The sequence below is a fragment of the Calypte anna genome, chromosome 3, assembly GCF_003957555.1.
Source record: "Calypte anna isolate BGI_N300 chromosome 3, bCalAnn1_v1.p, whole genome shotgun sequence".
Lineage (NCBI taxonomy): Eukaryota > Metazoa > Chordata > Aves > Apodiformes > Trochilidae > Calypte > Calypte anna.
Genome location: NC_044246.1, coordinates 23736380 through 23755357, shown reverse-complemented (window position 1 = coordinate 23755357; position 18978 = coordinate 23736380). Strand labels below are relative to the sequence as shown.

The window sequence follows — 18978 nt, the reverse complement described above, 5'->3', positions numbered from 1 at the left end:
TTCTAGAGCCTATAAAGAGGTAGAACTACGATTCTGGAGAAACTCTTCTTGAGGCAGGTTTACAAGCAGTTTTCCAAGAATAGTTAAGGGTTTGCTTGCACCAGGAAAATGTATTCAACTGTATTCTCTACTACTCAGTTAGACCATTAGCATAAGACTGCAACCATCTCCCTTTAATAAAGAAAAAGAGATGCCAATCTCATTCTTCTTTTCTTTTTCTATAAACAAAATCTACTGACAACAAAGCCTCCAAGACACTGAAACAATTTGATGTAATTTTTTACATTACATGCCATGTTTTCTTATGTGTGAGCCTTAAGATAGAGGCAACTGCAGTGTTTTGGGGGGTTTTTTTGCTAAAATTATGAAAGATTACATTAAGAATGTACAGAACCTGAATGAAGGCTTTCTGGGATACAGTGGAAGAATAAAAATTGTATTGAATAGTCTTACCACTGGAAAGCACCAGTTAGATTTATTTACTAAATAAATTTCAAGGACCACTACCTAGCATTGAGGCCAAGTGACGTGGAATAGTCCATATAAGTAAAACTAAAGTCTTTTGTCTTCCAAAACAGGTGGCTCTAACCAAAGCCCTTGCTGGGAGTGCTCCCGGGCTCATGTGAACTCCCAAACTGTGCCTGGGAATTGTGTGAAAGAGTGAGAGTCATCTGGGCCAAAGCCATGCAAGTGCTGTTCTAACAATTAACAGTACAAATAGTCCAATACCTGGTACTGTTCCCAGACATTATAATCTACCAGCATGAATGTACCTGAAGCTTCACAATTTATTAGAGCTGAACCAATGTTTATGCTGACTGGAACAAAACCCAGTATTTTACTTTAAGTTTGTTCATAGACTTTATCTGTTCAGGACAACAGGCAACAAACAAAATAAAGTGTTTAAATAAAACAAGCTGTGACACAGACTACACAAAGATTGAGCTCGCACAAAATCACAAAAGATTGAGATTTTCTACTTCTGATTCTCCAAATAAAGGATAACATTTGCATTTAGATGTCTCTAGTGACACAACTGCAACAATTTCATCAAGTGTAGATGCCCTAATTACCACCAAAGAAAAACAATATAAATCAGTAGGGAAAGGAGGCATTAAGTTGAGAAGATTTCTGCCTCTGTGAATATGGCAGCATCCAAAGATTTCTCTGAATTTAGTTTAGTTTTGGAGAATGCTTTTAAAGCAGAGACTATTTATTGGACTGTGCTTCTAAGAAAAATGCATGTTTTTAAAAAAGAGACTATAGTAAGTCTTTGCATAAAATCTCAGACTTTGACAGTGTGCATCAAAGCAGCAGTCAATTATTCTGAAACTCACTATTAAAACCAAATGAACATTAATATATTTTTATTTCAGGCCTAAAAGTAAGAATTTATTGAAACAAAATCCTGTTTTGGATAAAAAGTAAGTCCAACATGAACTAGAACCATATCAGCAGCACCACAGCAATGAACCCTACCCACACAGCCAGTTTGGATTTCATTAACCTATAGGATGTTAGGTGAAGACCTCATTTTTTGTTAAAACTAACATACATTATTAACATAATCCATAAAAGCGTTTAAAGATTCTTTGTGGGGAAACATGCTATGTGAGTAACAATACTACTGTTTACAGTTTGACAGTTTATGCTAGGGAATCTATCAATGACTCCTCTGTACTGGTTACCTCAAGGATCCTTGTCAAATCAGTTTCCTTAGCTTGGGCTGCTAATAAAGCTTGTTCTGCTCTGCACAGCTTCTGGGTGAGATCACTGGCATCATGTTCCAAGCGTTGTTTCACTGCCATTACCTGTAATCATGTTGAAAATTGACATTGTATTCACAGTCACAGATAATTTTTTTTTAATGCTCACACCTTTAAATTCCAACATTCTATTCCAAAATAAAATTGCATTATTTTATCCCACGATGAACCTAAGGTTGCTTTACTGTAGTTTAGAAAATAGCTGCTTTCCTTTCCACTCCTTTGCCTCTGCCCAGAAAGATGTCACTAAAATACATATATTTCTAGACTGTCTGAAATTGGATTAATACATCCAACTTGCAGCCACATCATCACAATGATATCTGTAGGATACAAATTATATTGGGAGTGTAATAGCTTTTTTGCTAAGACTCAGAAATCTAGGATCATAAATGCCTTTACTGCTTCATTGGCATAGATTTTATAAAAATTGAACAGGTTTTCCCTCTTTCAAAATAGTGCTATAAAAAGGAAGGAAATGCCATTATCAATTCAAAAAGGGAAAGAAATGAAAGAAAGGAAAGAAAGAAAAGAAGAGAAAGGAAAGAAAGGAAAGAAAGAAAGAAAGGAAAGAAAGGAGAGAAAGAGAAGAAAGAAAAGAAAGAAAAGAGAGAAAAGAAGGAAAAGAAGGAAAAGAAAGAAGAGAAAGAAAAGAAAGAAAAAGAAAAATAAACAAAAAGGTCTACTCTGATACTAGCTTTCTAATAAGCTTTTAATGAATTCAATTTCTTGGAGAAAGAGCTGAAGTGCAACTATATCAGCCTCTATGGAATCAATTCCTTCAGTACGCATACATAGAAGCTTGAGTATATAAAGAAACCTACACTGAAAGCATTTGACTGACTGTTCCAATGGTTACATTTCTAAATTAAAACAAGCCTGAAGGAAAGCTTTTTTCAGTTTTAGTAACACTTCTTCAGTTCAGCCTGCCTATTAATGGGGCATCTGAATAAAATTTTCAAAAAACTTGTGGCCCTTTTTTAAAAATTAAGTTAGCTCTGCTGCTTTATAACTGCTCTCAAGTTGGGGGGTTTTTTTGAGGCTTTTAAACATTCCTCTTTTCTGGACACCAACTCTTCAGGCTTCTGTTGCTTTCTAACTTCCTAAAAAATTGTGGGTTTTTTGACAACTAATATGTTCTAATAGCTAGCTGCTGGTAGAGCAATGGAAGACAAAATAGCTAATACAAACTGTATAAAACATTAATACAAGTCCTCACATTTTTGCTTTATGTGTAATTAAATTGAAGTGGTGTTGGTGAGACAACTAAATACCAGCTCTAGTAGAAGTTTTTAATATCAAAAAGCTTACTTTGTCAAATTCTGCCCGCAGAGCATTGAAGTCATTTTTGGCTTGCTGTAGCTCTTGGTTCATTTTGTTCCTTAACTGGTTGCTCTGCTGATCTGCTGCTTGTAATGCACGTTGTTGACAAGAGAGTTCCTAGAAAACAGTGGTACAGTAGCAAAAAATAAACACATAACTGCAACAAGTATCTGTTTTGGTTACTAGAACAATAACAACTGATTTTCATTAGCAGATGTTGCCTGCTCAGAGACACTTGATTTATACAGTGAACAACAGCTTAAAAACAACTTTGATGCATGTTGCAAATGTCACACGGGCAAGAATGGCCCTAAGCTGATTTATATCATCTGCTTAAAAACTCCATTACAGCAACTTTCCTATCACAGAAAACAAAAATATCTAACACTAGAGAAAGTAATGATATTAAAATACTTCATCCTAAAAATAAATTTCATATAAAAACTAAATTACATTAAACGTGGACAAGTTCGTATCTACTATTATTTTCTTACCACACTATAGGGCTGATTTTTTTTTCGAGGACAAATAAAAAATAATCTTAACATAATACTTAGCATGGGACTGAACAACAAGATACTCTTACAAGGGCAGTCATGAAACTGCACAAATCTAGTGTTCCCAAAACAGACTTCCTGAAATCTGCAGAAAGCTGATGTAGTTTGTGTGGATCTTATGACATATCCATAGGCATCCATGAGGATACCCATCTCTAGCTGTGTGTTCTTATGCCTTTGGACCACAGAGTTGTGATCTGACTTCAGATGCATATTAGAATGTAAAACAAGAGGTATGAGAGTAATAAAAAGCAATGAAAAAAACAACCCCCAAGATATTTACGTGAATAAATACTATGCAAAAGTTCCAAAATGCTTTACTAACAACTTCTGATATCCTTGTGAAGGTGAAGTATGGGTGCAGTTAATTCATACATGTAAAATGCTTCACTAAAAGGCACAGTACTGTACTGTCACCAGTCCAAAAAACCCAAACAAACCCAAAACCAACAACAATCAAACAAACAAAAACTAAAGAAAGAATCAGCGAACCAACCAACAAAAAAAAAATAACAACAACAAAAAAATCTTCACAGTAAAGGAATCAGAGCTGATATTTTCTGCAGTTTGACTCCAAGGTGCAGGAATACCCTGCACCCAAGTCAGTGTACTTTAGTAAGTCATATCTGTGAAATCGTTCCCCTCATATCCTACTCTGAACAAAAACAGCACAAGAGATTTCTTCCTACACCAGACACTTCCTACACCAGTATGACATCCAGTAAGCAAAGAAATCTTGTTTAGCAGGCAAAGTGTGGGTGAGGGTGGAACTGTCACAAACAGAAAACCTGTAAAGATCAATGTTGATATATGTGTGTGTGTGTGCTGGCACTAGTAACTAATGCTGCCTAAAGTACATATTAGCTCCCATATTTTACCATCTTCTGAGCATGAACCAAACTTCGAGTGATAGAGATACAGTCCCAAGAAATCATTTTCTTGTATGCAAGATGCATGGAAAAATCAACTCAGATTCCACAGAAATAATTGAATCTGTTTGAACTCATATATGTGTAATTCTGAGGACAATGAAGCCTACTTTCTCATGGATTTATATCTCAGTTTGATCTCTCTCACATACTATCTATTGTCTAGTAAATACTAATATAATTCTGCATCTCTCTGACATCCTCTGCCCTCTGTTGGGATGTTTGTTTTCAGTTTTTCAATTACCTTTGCAATTTCTACTGTTCTAGCAAATGTGATTGCAATTCAGTGAAAAGCAGATACACAAAATAAACATGTGATTTCATCTCTACAGGAACTAAAAAATTAAGTACTTCTTGCCTTACCTGTTGGTATTCCTTTTCCTTTGCTTTTATTTTCTGTTCCAAAGACTGACGAGCACTCTCAGCATTTTGTCTTTGGCAATTTAGTTCTTCTGACAACCTTTTCACCTTTTGCTCCATCATTTGCATCTATAATAATTTATGTATCAATCACAAGGGTTAAAAATGAATGTGACATTTCGTTTAAATTTATAAGCATTTATATAAGAAGACTTACTCCAGCTACAATTGTTCCAGCATTCATATAGCCTACAGCATAACTTTACCCAGTACCATATAAATTCTTAACAATCCAAAGTACTAAACTCATACTTGCTTATGTTTGTGATAATACACGTGTGCTTGTGTATATATATATATATATATATATATGTATACAGAAAGAGAGCACATTAATATAGAGAGTTAGGTGTGTATATGTATACACATGTGTATACACACACAAAATCATAAAACATCTTCAGAAAAGCAGTGTCTTTGACAGCCAACAGAAATGTACTCTATCTAGCACAGGGAAGCAGTTGAGGCTTAAACCCTGAAGATATTCAAGGTATGGATTGAAAAGGCTCCAAGCAACCTGATCTAGTTGAGGGTGGCCCTCAACAGGGGGTTGGAATGGATGACCTTTAAAAGTCCCTTCCAACCCAAATTATTTATGACTCTGAAACATATTTTCAGTAGCTCAGGTTGCTATGGACCAAAAAATGACCACTAATTGCTAAACAACTACACATTTAGACTGAAAATAACTGAATAGTCCACTGAAATTCAGAGTGATTCAGCACATTGATTTGGATAGGAAAGAAAGAGGCATCTTAATCTAGCTCAACAACAAAAGAGGGCTTTTCACAATTTAAAATAATTAAAAAATGAATTAGTAACCTATAATCTAGGATAACCTCCACATGATTTATATTATCTTGTTAATGTCCACCCAACTCCCCAAAACTCATTTTTATTCCAGAACTGATCTGGTAATGCTTTTTTTTTTAGTTTTTTTCTCCACGGGGAAGGAAGAATAGCAAAGTGTGAACAGGACAATTTCTTTTCCAATAATAAAAGCTGTTTAATAAATTAATAAAACAATAGCCCCCCTATGTCATAAGAAAGTAAGAAACAGGTAGTAGCACTGGGATGTCTGGTTATTTAGCACAGGCTGCAGAGATTGTGATCTCCTGTAAGATCAGATAGAAACTTTCCTGCAGAAGGGCTACAGAGACCTCACAGAGGTCTGTGAATAGTAACAGTGACAGAGAAGCCTGCAAGGGGCCTGCCAAAATTAAATTCAGGCTATGAGGCAAGAAACTAAAATCCAGAACCTCAATTTACTTCTACATCCAAAGTCTGAGGGGGAAGGTAGAGATCCAATTTCAGTGTGAGCATTTAGAAACGGAATAGAAAGGAGAAAACTTCAGATGGCAGGACCAAAGGAATCTTCTGGAATAAGATGCTGCACTGCACCTTAAGGATGAACTGTAACTCATTTCAAATTGGGTCAGTCAATCCTACCCCTCCTCATTCTTCCCCAGGCATGTCCCTAGCTATATATCCTTGCCCCTTCCCTTATGCTAGATTTAATGCACCTTTGGTTTATCAAATGCTGTGAAAAAGCACTTTAGGGAGGTAATCCAACTTCATTAATCAGGAAAAAGATAAAACTTTTTAATTGTTATCTTCTGCAGTTTTAATTAAATTAATTTAAACACTGTCATTCTCCTCTTTGCTTGATTATGAGCAAAAATCTGGAAAATTTCATGCTGTTAGATGTCAGTACTTAAATACAATCCGAATTCTTGACTAACCAAATTGTACTAGTCTATTGTTTTTTTAATACGAATCAAAACAGCTTAGGATTGAGTCATGAAATCCCATTTAGTAATTACACAGGCTCTCAATCTTGCATGACATTTTAAACTAGATTTTACACAAGTAAATTACAATCCTAGGACTATACCCTCTCAACATCCTGTATTATAAGCATCAGATACTGATTTTCAGCCAAAGAGTCTATTTAAGATCAGAACTTGCCACCAGATGTCATTGTTGCTCTATGCAACTTGATCAGAAAATACTTTTCAGAGTTCCAGTCAATCACCTGAGGATGAAAAAAATTGCTTCAGGTGGTATAAGAAACTTCCAGAAAATAGGTGACTGCTTACCAGTATTTACAGTTTTACAGGTGATACACATCAAACTAACATGTACTTCTCAAAACTCGATCCTCAACAAATGCTCAAGAAACTTATCTGAAAATTTTTGTTCATACTAGAACAGCTGAAAACTGACACACATTAATATTGAGAACGAGTTGTAAGAACAGTCAGAAAATGTGTGGTGCAACATCTAACCTGTGTAGTAGCTTGATCAAGTTGTGTCCTCATTTGAGTCAGTTTATCTCGGGTTTTGTTCAGAGCTTTATCCTTCTCTGCTAACTCCAACTTCATTCTCTCCAGTTGCATTTCAGTCTCTTGATATTTATTCATATGGGATTTCTTCAATTTTTCTTGAGCTTGCAGTTGTTGTTCTAGGTCTTTAACAGTGGAATTTAACACTGAATTTTTAAAAAAAGTAAAGATTAAGGATACTTTGAAAAGTATTTCTTCCAGGTATTCAAATTTCAAAGTGTCTACACACTCTAAAATACTTCATATGTTTGATAACAACCCAAATTCCTGATACAGGCCGACACCTGGTAAAACGTCCAGCAAGCAAAAAACAAAACTTTCAACTCTCTCCTACTACATTAATCACTAAAACTATCAAGACCAAAAGATAATTGGCTCTAAAGCAATAATTTTCACTTTGTAATATACAAGAACATAGCAAAATGTGAGGTCACACACAAATGCAGCAAAAGCAAATACAGTTTGTTCCTCTGCTGTTTCATTGTTTGTTGTTTTGTTGTGATTTCGTTGCTGTTTTTAAACATTGAAACATTTCCCTTGACACGCCCTTTATGGAGTTTTTTTTTTTTTAAAGCAGATATATCAATTATAAACATTTGTTTGGGGCAGCTGCAAATGTCTGCTTCAAAGAGGCTTTTCAGCTGCTGGGCATCTTTAAATACAGTATTTTAAGTTTTAATCTTTTCCCTGTCCCAAAGCAGCACACATATAAAATGAAGCCAAGTGACCTTGTTACAATATACACCAGTAAGAGTTTACCTTCCAAAATCACTACAGGAAGTGTTATCCAGAATTACTATTGTCTGGTAATTTTTTTATTGAAAAAAACCCCTGTCTTCCTGATGATGAATTTATAAGCCTTCCAAGTTGAAAATGCCACCTAGATTAAAATTTTACATGTAGGTATTTAAGTGAACAGTTTGCAGAGTATAGGAACTTCTAAAACAGTCCTACAAGAATAAGTGGAAAAGCTGGTCAGAACAGTAGGCTTAAGTAACTGTTCACCAGATCCACAATAAATCATTTGCTTTCTTCTGGTATATTTCAGATATCAGGAATAAGTATTTCTTCATGTCAATATGCACAATACAAGATCGTATTTTATTTTTTCACTGTACTTTTGTATATTGTACTCATCATACTTCATTCTCTGCTTCCATTATCAATCCAATCAGTTATGCATTAAGTATGTTCAGTCAATGCATTTTTAACACAGGTATTGCTCAATCATAAATTTCAAGTCATACAAAATTAAGGAAGCAATATAATTGAATTTAACAGTGAGATGTAATAAAATCTTGAAGTTTTTAAAAATCTGTTTTAAAGCAGTTGTTCAATGAGCAATGCCATTATTGGAGAAGGCCATTTTCCTTTTATATGATGGCTTAGATCCACCTCTAAAAAACCAAACTCTTCCCTTTTAAGTCTCACACTCCTTAGATACCACAGCTTGGGGACAATTTGTTTGTAAGTGCTGATCATTGCAAATACATACATCAACAGACACCTGGGCAAGCTATCCAAAGCAACAAATGGTATCTTTCTCTTTTCCTTACTTAAGCACTAATTTCAATATCTCTTTTATCCACAGCCCAGTTTTCACAAAGCCATCTAGGAGACTGACTGGGTTTTAAAGAAATGTATCATATACCTTGGTTCTGTGCTCTTAGCTGGATCACATGTGAAGAATTACAATTTTCATCAAAGCTGTTGTTGAACTCATTTTTCTCTGATACTCTCCTAGAATTTGATTCTTTTTCCCATGGAAAAGAGGATGTTGTAGAACTTCCCCTTGCAGGTGTTTCTTGGTTTCTAGATGGTGTCTTTTCTTGTTGCCATGAAAACACAGAGGAAGAAGACTGATGCCAAGCAATCTCTCTGTAACTCAAAGAGCTTCGAGGCTGGGGCTGATTTATTTTCTGTACCCAAGAAAAAAAGGATCTATCTTTACACAGCTCCATATCCAACATATCACAAAATAAGTATTTATTAATATGTAGTTAATAGGTCATAGTTGTTTCACATTTTAGAACTTCACATCATCCACCAGTGCAAAAAGTCATATAATTAATTTTAATACCATGTAAATAACTTTAACCCAACTATAAAAAGAATAGCTGATACTCATAAACACATCACAAAGTAGATAGTGCTGTGTTTCTTTATAAGCAATGCACTCATATTTTTTTCCTTTTCAAGAGGGGTCCCATCCTACATCCTACATTTTTCAAAGTCAAAGCCTATATTTTTACATGCAAATGCTCACACAAGTAAGCTGGAAGAAATACAGAAGTCTGGACTAGTGTATCTGATAGCTGACCCACATTTGGTTCTTCTGGACATACACAAGTAAATTGAGAAAAGACATATACACAGAATACCACAGAGTTGCAATAATAAAAAATACCAGGTACCAGCTTTCAGTTTCTTCCTTCAGAAAAATTAAAGAGAGACAAAATACTAGCTTTTTTTTTTTCTTTTTAAGTAGAAAAACCTTCAAACACTAAAGCCTCTATTGTATTTAAACTGGATTTTCGAATGCCTCTCATTTGAATTTTTGTATTTTTTAATAGTAAAGCCCTAAATGAGGTAACACCCAGTCTGACTTCTCAGTTCAGAGAATATGCTGTTGTGTAGGAATGTTGTGTAGGAAGACCAGAAATTATATAGTCCAGAACACTGTAGCTAGTTCTGCAATTTGTTGATAGATAAAGAGCATAAAAACCTAACCATGCATATAATACATATATATTATACATAATTTAAATTTACAGAATTTCAAAGACAAATGTTTGAATCCAGGAAATTAAGGGTAATTAATGCTTATTTTTACTAAAATGCTTTACATGCACTTCCCCTTTTGGATTTGTTTGTATTTTGGACTTTTTGCAATACTCTGTGACAGAGAGTTTTGCCATAGTCTGAGGTGTGGTACAGAATAGTAAAATAGGCTTTATTCTGAGCCTACAGAACTGGTACTGCAATTATGCCTTAGGAAAAAAAGGAAAATAACCATTCCCTGTTTCCTCTCTTGATCCTCACTCATCTTTGTACCATCCACTTCTACCATATCTGTTTGGAGATGAAATGAACAGAATTATGTGTGGTCTTCAGCTATATTATTTAACTCCTTTTCAGATCATTAATGAATATGCTGAATAGCACAGTTCTCTTTACCAGTCCTTTTCAGGTACCACAGCCATAAAAAATGACCTTTTATTGGTATCCCTCAATTTTGACCTTTAAACTCACAAGAATAACTCCCCCTAAACAAAATCATTTCAATTTTTCAGAGTTTTGTGGGTATCCAACAACATTATACTGGAGTTGCACAACTCACACATTGTCTGATTTATTTAAAAAAAAAAAAAAACCTCTGAATATACGTGAGGCACGATTTCTCTTTACAGATAAGTGGTTGATGTTTTCTCCATACACCATGCCCACATATCCACATATGCACCAATAAACACCCTGGTTTAAGTTCTAAAAATTCGCCCAGTATGAAACGTTGGCCTGAGTAAACTACATTTCTAGGAATTATGACTGTAAGCTTTTTTTTTCTTTTTAAATGGCATCATTCTTGTCATCTTCCAGTGTCAAAAGAAGAATGAAACAAGCTGCACATCAAAGTGATTCAACAATCCCACACTACAATGCCCTATAAATTCATGGGCAAATAACATCTACATCTGGTAATATTTTTTATTATTGTTCATTTTATCAATCTATTTTAAGACTACTTCTGACTTTTCAATTTGAGGCTGTGCCACAGATTTAACCCTAATAAAAAAAGACTCTGATACAGAAAACTTTTTAAGTCTTTAGACAGTAAACACCAAATAAAAAATGATTTGATCTTTTCTCCAATGGCCTTTTTTTCCTTGAGGTCTTTCACATGTGAGTCATCTATTGACCTCAGTGATTCCCTAGTACAGTTCCTGTTACTTAGATGTTTGAAAAATTGACTAGATTTTTGTTTGCTAGGTGAGTTATTTCTCATAATCTTTTCAAGGATATTTTATTATCTTATTTAACTTGGCAAAAGTGATCCTGTTTTCTCTTGTCCTTGCTTGCATGGGACTTCCAGTTTTTGAAGGATGTCTTCTCATTTGTAATGTCCTTTCCATTGCTATTCAATTATGATGGCTTTTCTGGAAATTCCAAGATTAATTCTGAATGACTGCACACACAGATGAATTCTGTCTTTGACAAAATATACTTTGAGTGGTACAGAGTATTTCACTAGTTTTCTACTCCATTTTCCAAGTTCACTCAGTAGTTAGTTTCTCAGATAAACCATATGCCATTCTCAAGAAATACTTACCTTAACTTGGATAGCTCTCAGCTCTAACTCTAGTTTTTTTCTTTCTTGTACTTCCTTCTTGTATTTTTCTTCTAATTCTTCAAACTTGGCATCTACAGAGACATGATGAATACTTTTTCATAATTTAAATTTGTACACAGATCCTTTCTAGCCCTGTGCTATTAAGGGAATGATAAATATGAACCACTATCAGGAGTGTCATATCATGAAGAAGAAACAACCGTATCTACAACATATTCAGTAGTAATTTATGACCTCAAAAATATGCTGGTGAGATATCTGGAACATTTTGTTAGAATGAAAAAACAGTTATTAGAAGTAAGGATCATAAACCAGGATTTTAATTTTCTAGTCTCTCCCTCTAAAAAATCATAGAATCATAGAAAGTTAGGGGTTGGAAGGGACCTCAAAAGATCATTGAGTCCACCCCCAGGCCAGAGGAGGAGGTCATGTAGGACCCACCAGCACCCAGGTGGGTTTTGAAGGTCTCCAGAGAAGGAGACTCCACAACCTCCCTGTGCAGCCTGTGCCAGGGCTCTGTCACCCTCACAGTAAAAAAAATTTTCCTCGTGTTTATACAGAACCTCCTATGTCAAATTTATAGCTGTTGCTTCTTGTCTTATCATTGGGCATAATTAAGAAGAGCATGGCACCATCCACCTGGCTTTCTCCCTTTCCATGTTTATAAACATTTATGGAGACATCCCTCATTCTCCTCTTCCCCAAGCTGAAGAGACCCAGCTCCCTCAGAAGAGAGATGTTCCATTCCATGAATCATCCTGAAGGTTCTGCTCTGAATTCTTTCAAGCACTTCCCTGTCCTTCAACTGAGGGGCCCAGAACTGGACACAATACTCCAGATGTGGCCTCACCAGAGCAGAGTAGAGGGGAAGAGAACCTCTCTTGACCTTCTAGCTACCCCTCTTCTAATGCACCCCAGGTGCCATTGGCCTTTTTGACCCCACAGGCACATTGCTGGCTCATGGTCATCCTTCCATCTACCAGCATCCCCACATCCCTTTCCCCTTCACTACTTTCCAAGAACTCAGTCCCCAGCCTGTACAGGTCCCTGGGGTTGTTCCTACCCACATATAAGACTCTACACTTGCCCTTGTTGTAATTCATTACTTTTTTTCCTGCCCAAAGTATTGTGCAAAATGTGTGCATATGTAATAAATGTTTAAAATATAAAGGTATATGAAGTAGATGTTACAGTATGTTTGGTTTTTTTAAGTATTCCCACCAGTAGCCCAGAGCAGAAGGCTGAGTATATTCCTCAAGATCCTTTCAAATGCAATAGGAACTGGACAAAGAATTTATTTAAGATAACTCTGTTGAAATTCTAAGAAGCATGTACAACTCAAGAAAATTGTAGAACCAGCATTCTACGGAGCATTTGAGGGAGGTGATTGGCTCATTCTTGACTGCACCATGGGTATTTCACCCACTGCATATGTGCAGTTTTGAGGGTCTCAATATAAGGATATCAAACTATTAGAGTATGTGCAGACAAGGGTGACCAAGATGGTGAAAGGAGTGGCTAAGGTGACATGGTTTGTTCATGGTTTGCTCATCCTGAAGAAGAGAAGGCTGTGTGTGGGATAACCTTATCACAGCCTACAATTTCCTTAAGGAGAGAAGCAGAGGGGGAGGTGCTGATCTCTTCTCTCTGGTGAACAGTGATAGGACACAAAGAAATGGGATGAAGCTGTGTCAGGGGAACATCAGGATGAGGTCATTCGCTGAGGAGGTGGTTGATCACAGATTCCTCTGGAAAGTGGTCATGGCACCAACTCTGTCAGAGTTCAAGGAGCATCTGGATGAGTGTCACAGTGTCATGACAGTTTTAGGTAACCCTGCAAGGAGCAGGGAGTTGGACTCAATGATACTTATGGGTCCAAATATATGCAGTTAAGGAAACTTAATTAATTAATCAGTTAATTCAAAGATTAAAAATCTAGTTGATGGCAATAATTTGAAGAGAGAAGTGATGCTTTGAAGTGGATACACTGCATAAATTGTGCAGATTATCATGCACAAAACAGTGTAAATAAAAAAAAATTGTCAAGTAACACATGACTGTTGACTGAACTTTGGTTAAAGTACCTGTGGTACATGAAGGAAAACATGTTTGCCCTTCTCCATATGAAGAGGAATGCCAATACTAAGAGCAGGCACTAAAGAAGTTGATTCAGTCTGATGATGAATATTCCTAATACTGTCCCATGTCCACCAACATAGTGCTGAAAAGATGTAGTATTTGCAGCAAAGGCCCAACCTGCACTAATAATTTTCAAACTTGGAAGCTATGGTGTTATGAATTAGACACTCATAATAAGCTATATAATACAGACTAGGCAACTCAGTAGAAGTGTAATGTTTGAAATATTCCTCTGCCTTCCAAGAAAACTGACAGTTACATATCTGTGCTAGATGAAGAAAAATTCATTTACCATTATGACTTTGAATTGGTGTTAAAGGAGCAGTAAAACTGTTCTGTGGAGTGCCATTGAATGATAAGTCTCCTGTAATTGATGTTTGCTGACTCCTCTCAAGCTCACATTTGTATCTGTTTAGGAAAGAGGCAGCAGTAGAAATTAGTAATGGGAACTAAAAGGTTAATTATCTAAGAGCCTGAAATACACAAATAAGTTACATTAGTTTAAGATTTTAGATTAAAGATCAATTCAAGATACATCCACTAAAACCTTTTATGTGCTAACACAGAAGGATAAAAAATGTAATTTATTTAGTTTCAATATATTCAATCAATTACACCAGAGTCAAAGCTGAAAAACAAAGTTCAAGTAGATGAAAATTAGTTAGAACTCTGAAGTTCTTGTCCAGCTAAACACACCCAAGTCACTGTAAAAGCTGATAATACAAAAATCTTACTCTTCAGAAAGCATCTTTATGGTAGGAAGCATTCTACTTTTATTCTGTGTTCTGATACTGCACATTGAGAACCCTGTGCATACTGCACAAAAATGGAAGGGAATACTCTCCATCTGACAGTGTATTTTTGTGTGTACCATCTACATTGATACCCAAAACATCACATCAGGCAACCCATTCCAATGACTTTTGTGAGCACATGGAGTTACAAGCTCATCCAATGAAACCAGATAACTAATCTGTAGGTTATACAGCAACTTTTGTCCTTCCTAGAAAGCACAGATTGATAACACAATGATTTCAGGCTGTAACCCATCACATCAGTGACTCTGCAACTTTCCTTTCCATTTCCCCTCTCTTTTACAGCACAAGAACTCCTCAGTGGCTTGCCAGTTGCTGTGAAGTGGTGAAAAGTTATCAGCATAAACCAAGATGGAGTCAAATACAAAACCAAAACTGCTTGCCAAGTTCAGCCTGCATGTAGTAACTGACCCTTTTTGTAGCAGACAGTCATGCTAAGTAGTACAATGGGAAGGAGAGAATATTGTAAACAAGACTTAAATTTGGGAGTGGATAAAAGGAATTTATATCCTTAGCCTTCAGCCCCTCTAGCTCAACACTGGACAGCAGATACAGCAAACATGAGTGCAGTTATACCAACCCTGTTGCTTGTCAATAAATTAATCTTTGACAGTCTCAAAAAGTCCTTACACAAAGCTGGTATTTCTATATGCAATAATTTTGTTTTGGTTGACCTCTAAAATCTTCTCACAGCAGTCAAGTACTTCAGCTATCTTTAGTTTTCCCCGAGAGGAGGGGGGAAAGGGAAAAAAACAGGAAGACTGACACAGTTTTCTCTTTATTTGCTGCTACTAGGATATGTATGAGGCACACCATCCAAAAGTTCAAGTTTGTGCTTCATCGATGCACACAAAGTTTCAGAAATACTTCTATTTAAGAATGGAGGGTGCCTCTAGCATGAGAACACATTCAACAGATCACATCTAGATTTTAGATGTGTTTGCATTACAGAAGATCTCATTCCACCTCTATAGACAATACATAGACACTGTCTCAGTTGTAACAATTGAGGGTTTTGATTAGGCACCTCTTTTTCAAAACAGCTGGATTCAATTACACTACTATTGATTTAAGCAGCTTCCTCTTCCACTCCAATAGATGTTCATACCTCCTTCTTCCAGCTGTCATATCTTATTGGTAGACTGAATAATCTACATTTTCCTTGCAACTTCAAGTTCTTTGCAAGTTTTTTTGCCAAATGGCTCAGTTGTGCTAGGTCTTGCTGTTTACTTAAAAAAAAATAAATAAGTCACAGAATGAAGGGCTGTCCTTTCACATGACACTGCAGAATTATTAAATAGGAACTATAGGTACCAACTGCTTCAAGGAGCACTAAAAGTTATGCAGAAGTCCATATCTGTATGCATGTATGTAAAAAGGGGACAATATTTGAAATGTTTATTACAAAATCTGAATGAAGTACGAGATGAAGAGAATCTAGAAGACCAGAAAGGACACATTAAATAGGCTAAACATGAGGAAATAACTATTACACATAGGTAAGAGACGTGCAGCAAGTTCTCACCTTTTCAGTTCTTGTTCTAGTCTTTCAATGTCTTTCTTGCTGGAATTCAGCTGCCCTGACTGAATGTTGACTTGAGATTCTTTTACTTGAAGGTCATGTGATATTTTCTGCTTTGCTTTCTCAAGACTATCACATAATTCCATCAAGCTCTGGTTCTCTCTTTTTAGTGTTGCAGCTTCATTTTTTTCATTTTCAACCTAGTTGGAAAATAAAATATTCAAAAAATATTTAAAGCCCTCTTTACACTTTTGTGCAATTATCATCTTAGTAACACAAAGTTTACATATGCTTCTTTTCTTCCTAATATGTCAAAATACTGACAGAACCAAAAAACTCAGATATACATATTGTTTAAGTATTCTTGAACAAAACCACATTTCCTTCATCTCAGTCACATTAATATTTGTTTATTCACTAGAAAGATGCTCAAAATTTCATCAACTCTCCAATACTAATAATCCACCCTAGTCACATTCTTCACTGATCATCTCACTTCTCTATCATATCAACTCCAGCAATCAGAATACCTTGTCTCACTAAACAGAGAATGTACAATGATAAAGAATTATGACTTCAAATTACAGAATAGAGCCTGACAGTAGAGATATCCTTCTCTTTACCACCATCTTCTGAGTGCCAGACTACATCTTTGCTCACTGTTTTTCTTTTAACTGAGAAGTATTGAGAATTGCTTCCTCTGAAAATTCTAAAACACAGCTATTGTTTAGGGAATCACAGCAGTACCTCTGAAAAGTTGAGAGAAGTACCTAGAAACTCACAGAAACAAACTCCAGAAAACTACTAGGCTTAAGTTTTGCTAGAAAACTGTACGAGCCTAAAGAGAATAAGAAGCAACCTTTGCAAACTCTCTGAGCTGTATTCAAATGTTATAAAACAGAATTTAAACAAGTCACTTCTCATCTGAACCATGGCAGGATCATGACCAAGAGGGTCCCTCATTTCCTGGTTGAGAAGGTAGAGCCAGGTGAGATATAAAATTACAGCCCTAAGAAAGAAAAAAAAAGAAACCAAAACACAACCAAAGCTCAAATCCCAAAATGCAGAATACAGTCTAAGCAAGAAAAAAATTGAGATCTTCATAGACTAAGTAAAAGCTGGAACAAATAGGCATATGCAGGCAAGGTGAAACACTAAGGGATCGTCAACTGAGCAAATTTGTTTTATGTAATAGTAGTAGTCATTATGACTATTCACAAAGGGAAGTCTGGAAAAAAGCCTTAAAAAAAAATCAAACACCTCAGGAGGGACAATCACAAGAAAGACTGAGAAGAGGTACAAATTCTCTATTTAAGACCTATTATATAACACCTCTCTATATAACACCTATTGAGAGCTGAACAGAAGGGAGAACATAATGAGTATGAAACATGATGAAGATAAGCAGTTCATACTTCTATGCTATCTTTCCAGTCAGCTAGCTGGAAGAAATAAAACACTGACTCATCTCCTAACAAAAAAGAGATAACAAATCTCTATGATTGCATGTGTCATGGAAAATGGCATTTTAGTGAAATGACTGCAGTACTGTGTTACCTTCTGTTTCTGTTTTTGCAAAGCTGCCTCCAAAGACTCTAACTGGAATTGTCTTTGTTGGCGCTCCTTTTTAAGCCTATCTAGTTGAGTTTCCAGCTCATGAATCTTCTGCAGGACTCTGGGAGAGAGGCCTTCTTTCCATTCCTCCACAGCCCAGCTCATATTGATGGGATTTTTAACACAAAATGAGTAGTATTATGCCTGAAACACAAAGACAACTGTAATTAGACGGTGAGAGAGGTTAAATAAGCCACCCTTTTTAAGTAAATTCCATGTTTAAGCTTAGCAGTGATTACAATACAGGATGTCACACCTTTGAGGTACAGGCTTTCAATATTAGGTCTTGTTTTGACACACTCCTCTGCAGTTAAGATGGAACTTTAAACCCTCCCATTAATCAATCTCCTAATAATAGCAGGAATTATCTTCTTACAATGAAGTGTGACCGCTGTGCTTCAGAAAGTTCCTCTCAACATCTTATTCCGATGTCCATTTATGTTTAATGGAATGACTCTACCAACAGAAGCGAACTTTCTAGGGACACCAGCACAGACCAGAGATAATATTTTTAAAGCAAAAATTACCTCACAAGCTGAAACTAGAGATCAGCATCAGGCGCACTGAGCCCACCCAGGACTGAGGAGGAAGGGGGGGCACCGGGCTGTCACAGACTTCACCAGGCTCGACTCTGGGGGCAGGGAGCGGCTCTCCGGCTTTGCCACCGGCCGGACAGCAGCACTCCCGGGAACACAGACACCCCACACACCGCTCCCGAACCCGAACCCATCCCCACCGCCCCGCCCTAAGCCCTGGTCGTCCCCCGACCACTCACTGTTAAACGCCGACCGGGGTCCAGCGGCAGCCGCTCAAAGCCCGACTATCCCCAGCCAGCCTCCGCTCCGGGTGCCGGGGTCCCTCAGAGCCGGTGCCGTGGGGCGAAAGGCGGCTGCGGGCTGCGCTCCCCGCCGCAATTCAAACCCCCCGCTGCCCCACCGCCCGTTCGCCCACGCCCGAGGAGCGCCGAGCCCGAGCGCGCTGATTGGCCCCGCCGGGACGCCGCTCGCCACGTGCACCTCGCCTCCTTATCGCGATTGGCTGGTTCGGAAGCATTCAAACTCCATTGGTGCCCGCAGCGCAGGGGCGGGGCGGTGGCGGCTCCCGATTGGCCCCCGGGGGCCGTTGCCCACAGATGCGTGGGGCGAGCGGCCGTGAGGCGGCTCCCGGCCCCGCCATCGGTACCCCCGCCAGGAGCAAAGC

At 37.2% G+C, this 18978-nt stretch overlaps 1 protein-coding gene across 1 annotated transcript in view; it reads right to left on the bottom strand.

Annotated features, from left to right (window-relative positions):
• CENPF (centromere protein F) overlaps positions 1–18636 on the bottom strand; it is a 39490-nt gene extending 20854 nt beyond the window's left edge. The window contains 10 exon segments of the mRNA XM_030447819.1: positions 1689–1811; positions 3078–3206; positions 4939–5064; positions 7284–7486; positions 8992–9259; positions 11668–11759; positions 14120–14235; positions 16168–16364; positions 17722–17922; positions 18554–18636. Coding sequence (XP_030303679.1) covers positions 1689–1811; positions 3078–3206; positions 4939–5064; positions 7284–7486; positions 8992–9259; positions 11668–11759; positions 14120–14235; positions 16168–16364; positions 17722–17883 — 1416 coding nt within the window. The 5' untranslated portion in view covers positions 17884–17922; positions 18554–18636.
• Between the last annotated feature and the right edge of the window lie 342 nt (positions 18637–18978).